The following is a 5,825-nucleotide window of genomic DNA, read 5'->3' as shown; positions in this document are numbered from 1 at the left end:
TAGTCATAGTGTCACGGTCTGGGAACCGGGGAACTGGTGCACGAGAGCTCCGGGTTTTGTGGAGCAGGTTTAGAGTAGCAAGCTGGAGTGAAGCCTGGGGTACAGGGCAGAGGACGCAGAAACTAGGGCTCTGTGTGTTATCAGGGAGGCACTAGAGGCACAGGATCTAAGAAGGGAGAGCGCCTCTAATGGTGAGGATGATTGGCTGATGGACACCTTCCAGGTTGCTGCCCTCTAGTGCACAGACTCAGGAACTGATGCAGCATCGGGGCTCTGGACGCAAGGCAGACAGGGGCAAGGCCTGTACACTAGGGTTGCCACCTTTTCTTCAAGTGCGACCCAAACATTCTAGTGACACAGCAACATTTTTTTGGGGGAGAATGATTAATTGCTTATTTGTATGTAAATAGTGCCACCCATTCATATGTAAATATCACAGTTGAGACCATTTTCAGTGGGGGGCCAGTAGCCCCTATCTTAATTTTGGTTGCCCCTGTCTGCCTGACATCTTGTGTCTGGGTTTCTGCTGCCATGAAACCCGAACACAGCATTCAAAAACCGGGCTGTCCGGGTGAATCCGGGACAGGTGGCAACCCTAGGGTTGCCACCTGTCCCGGATTTACCTGGACAGTCCAGGTTTTGAGTCCTGTATGTGCTGTGTCGGAGTTTCAGCTGGCCTGAAGTTAGAAACAGGACATACAGGACTCCAAACCCGGACTATCCAGGACAGGTGACAACCCTAGCGTACACACACAGCAGTTCAGGATACAGAGGGACACAGGAGCAGGAGTCCAAACAACAGTGGGAAGGGAACACAAGAAGACAGCGGAGAGACAGCACAACACGGGACATAACAGAGGAGCGAGGCTGCAAGGACAAACAGCCACACAGGAGGAAGACAAACTCACAGGAAGCAGGAACTCACAGGAGACACAAGACACAAAGCAGGTGAATGTCACTTCGCAGGTATCCAAAGCAACTAGTACACAGGAGGTCCGGTAATGACTTGTCGTTCAAACATCAGGCAACAAGTGAGCTGAACATTTAAGACTGAGCATGGATAGGCAGGGAGCTGAGCACCTGGGACAGAAGGCAAAACCCGGCACCGGATCATGGCACAGTGAAGTGTGACACATAGCATGGTTGGCACATATTATACAACCCCCCCCCCCCCCACCCCCCCCCCCCCCACCACCACAAAATATGTTCATGTGATTGGCTTTGATTTCAAAAACAACAGATACACAACACACATGTTAAAACACTATAAATAAAAAAAGCAAGTTTCTCATACAAAGGGGTCTAATTTATAAACAATTTGCAGGGCCCTCCGCCTTGTGAATATCTGCGAATGTTTGTTTAGTGCAAATAATGACAAAAACAAATGTATTGTAATCTAATTCTGAATTATGGCCACTAGATGGAGTTGAGGAGCCTGGCAGCACTGGGGGGTCCCAGGTTCGGATCCCGGTCAGGACACTATCTGCAAGGAGTTTGTATTCTCTCTCTGTTCTTGCGTGGATTTCCTCTGGTTACTCCAGTTTCCCCCCACACGACAAAGACATGCTGGAAGGTTGACTGGCTCCTGTCTAAATTGGCCCTGTATGTGTGTGCAATAGGGACCTTCGATTGTAAGTTCCTTTAGGACAGGGACTGATGTGAATGTGCACTATGTATAATGCATAAATTGTTGGCGCTATATATAGGGACCTTAGATTGTAAGGCCCTTGAGAGCAGGGACTGATGTGAATTTGCAGTATGCAAAGCACTGCATAAATTGTTGGTACTATATAAATATATGGACCCATAATAATAGGAACCTTAGATTGTAAGTTCCTTGAGGGTAGGGACTGATGTGAATGTGCAACTATATAAAGTGCTCGGCAAATTGCTGGCGCTATATAAATACATGTAATAAATAAAATAGGAAAAAAACATATTTATTACCTATGCTCCTCCGCTCCATCTAGTGGCCATAATTCAGTATTACATCACAATACATTCGACCTGAAAAGAAAAATATATTAAGAACGATCCTCATTTGTCTTTATTCGCACAAAACCAAAATTCACAAATATTGGCAGGGTGACGGGCCATGAAAATTGTTTATAGACAAACCATTATGTGTTCTAAGCAGCAAGCAATACATCTATATCTGTTTAATGAACTGTAATAGATCCTATATCGCAACCTACCATAAACCTACCAACAGCTGGGAATTCACCAGTCGTCACCCCGATCACGCGGTCTGAGCTATCCCGGTGGGTGAGTTTATTAGCACAAAAAGGAATTGATCGTCTAATGAGTTTTCAATGGTGAAGATAACGGTGTGTCTACTCACATCTCCAATGCAGAGGTTACCCCGACCATGCTATTCAGAGGAGTAAGCAACAGGCAATGTTTAGGACTCTTGTTTGGAAAGGGTAATAAACCAAAAGATTGTCTCTACCCACATTTGTGACCATTTTTTCAAAAGAAAATGGACAGATAGTAGGAATCATTCAAATAAATCTTTCAGTCCTTGATGGATGACAGAATTTCGGATATAGTAAAAGGAGGCTGTACATTTTCCAGCAGGAAAAGGAACCCCCATATGCTGGGATCACCTTTCTGACACACATTTTCTTCTTTTATTGGTTCTTTTCCAGCTTGAATGGGCTCACTGGGCCCCGAATGGGCTAAATGATAGGTGTCATTTATATCACCTTGCCTTTTATTTTTAAGACTCACCCCTATGAGGACCAGAATGGAACACCTTAATACCAGGAGCCCTTTATATAAAAGTTGTAGTAGGTATTGTAGCAGTGGTATTTTGCCCCCATGCCATAATCATCAACTTTCTGAAGTCGGATAGAGCGTGGGTCCTTTCATCCCAAATGTTTTATAAAGGGTGTATTCACCTGGCAGACCTTCAGTAATTTAAAGCCTATCTCTGGACACCAAAAAACCCTCCACTTACAGTGGGACTAGCTCCGCACTGCAAGGGTTAACTGCTCATTTTTTTTAAATAGAGCTTTAAAGCACTTTTACCATAGTCCTGCATTATATGTGAGGACAAAGAGGGGATAGTCCACAGCTGGAGAGAAGAGAGGTGAGGGACAACCACCAGGGGAGTTGTTTTATGGCCTTACAGACAGGTTTTATGGCCTTACAGACAGGTTTTATGGCCTTACAAGCTTTGCTTATTGGAGAACTGTTGGTTTGGCTCAGCAGGGAGTGCACCAGACCTTTGCAGAGAGACTGCTGCTTCCGCACAGAGGGCAAAGGTCCCTCTCTGCAGCATGCTGGCAGGGGACAGACTTTTCTACTCACCTTTGGTTTTGATGCACCTGGTATGCATATAGCTGAATTAAACTCTACATTCAGTTGCACCTTGCCCGTGCTAACATCTTTTTCTGAGTTTTGGATCTTCTGCCACCTTGTTTGGTTGGAATAACGTAACTCTTGCCCATGTGCATGGCAGTTCAATTATTCCAGTTCCAAGATGGTTTTCTGTTGAGAATCCACCATGACAGGTAAAACTGAATAGGGGACGAAAAAAGTAGGGGGTGTTCCCCTTTACGAACTACTTTAAATATATATGCGGCTTTATAAGTACTAGGTGTCACACCTGTTATTATTATTAAAAGATTCACATGTAAATATGTCTCCATTTCCGTGCTCTTAGACTGCACAGCACAAAGAGGATCCCGAGAAACAAAGAACTTGTATGATTAGCTAAATGGCCCCAGAAAAATGGCCGCCGGAGGGAAGCAGGACTACACTGGACACTCCGTGCTCTAGTGACCGCTATGTTTGCTCAGTTCTATAAACAATGACGAGCTATAGAGGCAGCCGCTAGGTTACACGTGTACCCAACAGCCAATCAGCAGCCTCCACATGAGGACACATCACCGCCTAAGCAGACAGCTGTCAGAGAGGCCCCGGACACCCCAACAATATAGGTGCCCTCGCAGATGCCTGATTTAAAACATAAATAACAGGAACACATGATCATTGTAGTGTCCTCACACTGGCTACAATGATCTGCATGTCCTGCTGAATAACATTACACCGTCATTGGAGTTAGTTACATTGAATATCATTTGCAGCGCTTCCAGAAATGTAGATTGGATTGGAATCTTTCTTATTTATTATACTGAATTAAAACTAGACATAAATGTAGGGACTGCTGAGCAGAACTACAAATCCCAGCATGCCAGGTATTAGATCATAGACAGATCTGATCAGCTGGGGGCTCAGAGCAGACACAGAGCCGCTTCAATGAACCGGTCAGTATGGCTGACACCTTTGTATCCCCCATGGCTCTGATACAGTGACACATCTGCCAATTGCCTGGCTGCCTATGCCAGCTCTGAGCCCCTGACCTGAAACAAGCAGGCAGCCAATGCTATCAGATTGAAGCCAGCAGTCCATATTGGTTCCTGATCAGTGACCTATCAGGAATAGGGTTGCCACCTGTCCAGGATTCACCCGGACAGTCCGGGTTTTGAATGCTGTATCCGGGTTTCATGGCTGCAGGAACCCGGACACAAGATGTCAGGCAGACAGGGGGCAACCAAAATTAAGATAGGGGCTACTGGCACCCCACTGAAAATACTCTTGACTGTGATATTTACATATGAATGGGCGGCACTATTTACATATGAATGGGCCGCAACTCATTCTCCCCCAAAAATATCCGTGCGTCGCTAGCGTGCTCGGGTTTCGCGAGAAGAAAAGGTGGCAACCCTAATCAGGAATGCACACAGAGGATCAGCATGACTCCATTCTCGTTCCTGATTAGTGACCTATCAGGAATGCACACAGAGGATCAGCATGACTCCATACTGGTTCCTGATCAGTGACCTATCAAGAATGCACACAGAGGATCAGCATGACGTCATACTTGTTTCTGATTAGTGACAAATATGAAACGAAGACAAAGGATCGTTGTGACTCCATACTGGTGTCATACCAAGTATCAACACAAAAAGGATCATTATGAGTCCATACTTGTCTCTGATCAGTGACCTATCATGAATGTACACAGAGGATCAGCATGACTCAGTACTTGTCTCTGATCAGAGACCTATCAGAAATGTACACAGATCAGCATGACAGCCAGGCAAGCAGCATTTTTCAGAAGGAGAACTCATCAGCATCCTATTTCTCTGAGAACAGGTTCCCTTTAATTGACACTACACCTAAACTGTATTGGGTGTAGCAACATGGCGCCCCATTAATGTTTGAGTGTCCCAACATGGCGGCTTATCTCACTCCAGCTAATCATTGACCTGCTCAGGTGAAATGTAGGGAGAGTGTTGTTATCAGTGAACATTTTTTTCTTTCTGTCAGGTGTCACCCAAGTCTTCCTGTTTCTGCAGATCAGGCAGTGCGAAGGACTGCCCTGGCCGGGGTCCTTCCTTGGTCCCGTCGCACAGTGGGTGTATGAGGTCCCCGGTGGAGAGAGATGTGCGCCTGGAGGTGCCGGTGACAGCTGGAGGAGAGATGGAGACAGGAGGAGGAGTGCTGGGGCCCGGGGGGCTGAGGCTGCTGGCCTGCTTCCTGGGGGTGTTCGTCTGCTACTTCTACTATGGCATCCTACAGGAGACCATGTGAGTGTTATATGAGCTGTGTGTGATTGGGGGACCCCCCTCTGTGTGGGGGGCAGCCAGGGTTATATATAGACACACTGGGCCTGCCAGGGATCACACTGCTCTGATATTACACAGCTCATAGTCCTGGGGTCACAGAGCTGGGGGACATCCACTTCCTGTCCTTACAATATCTGGGATTTATTTATTGCCATTTATCATTTTTTATGCATTTTTTATGATCAATTG

The 5,825-nt window shown here is 46.1% G+C and overlaps 1 protein-coding gene across 2 annotated transcripts in view; it reads left to right on the top strand.

The window, feature by feature from the left end:
- The window catches only part of SLC35B1 (solute carrier family 35 member B1), a 26,191-nt gene that overhangs the window by 3,186 nt on the left and 17,180 nt on the right, over positions 1 to 5,825 (top strand). The window contains exons 1-2 of one of the 2 annotated variants that reach the window (XM_018552717.1): positions 2,225 to 2,229; positions 4,066 to 4,068. In XM_018552717.1, coding sequence (XP_018408219.1) covers position 4,068 — 1 coding nt within the window. In that variant the 5' untranslated portion in view covers positions 2,225 to 2,229; positions 4,066 to 4,067. Of the gene's footprint in view, positions 1 to 2,224; positions 2,230 to 4,065; positions 4,069 to 5,366; positions 5,598 to 5,825 lie in introns of those variants that run through there. The other variant, XM_018552716.1, reaches the window with a different exon arrangement.

Source organism: Nanorana parkeri, unplaced genomic scaffold (genome assembly GCF_000935625.1).
Source record: "Nanorana parkeri isolate BGI_ZX_2015 unplaced genomic scaffold, ASM93562v1 scaffold96, whole genome shotgun sequence".
In the NCBI taxonomy this organism is placed as follows: Eukaryota; Metazoa; Chordata; class Amphibia; order Anura; family Dicroglossidae; genus Nanorana; species Nanorana parkeri.
This window is presented reverse-complemented; position numbering and strand designations above follow the sequence as displayed.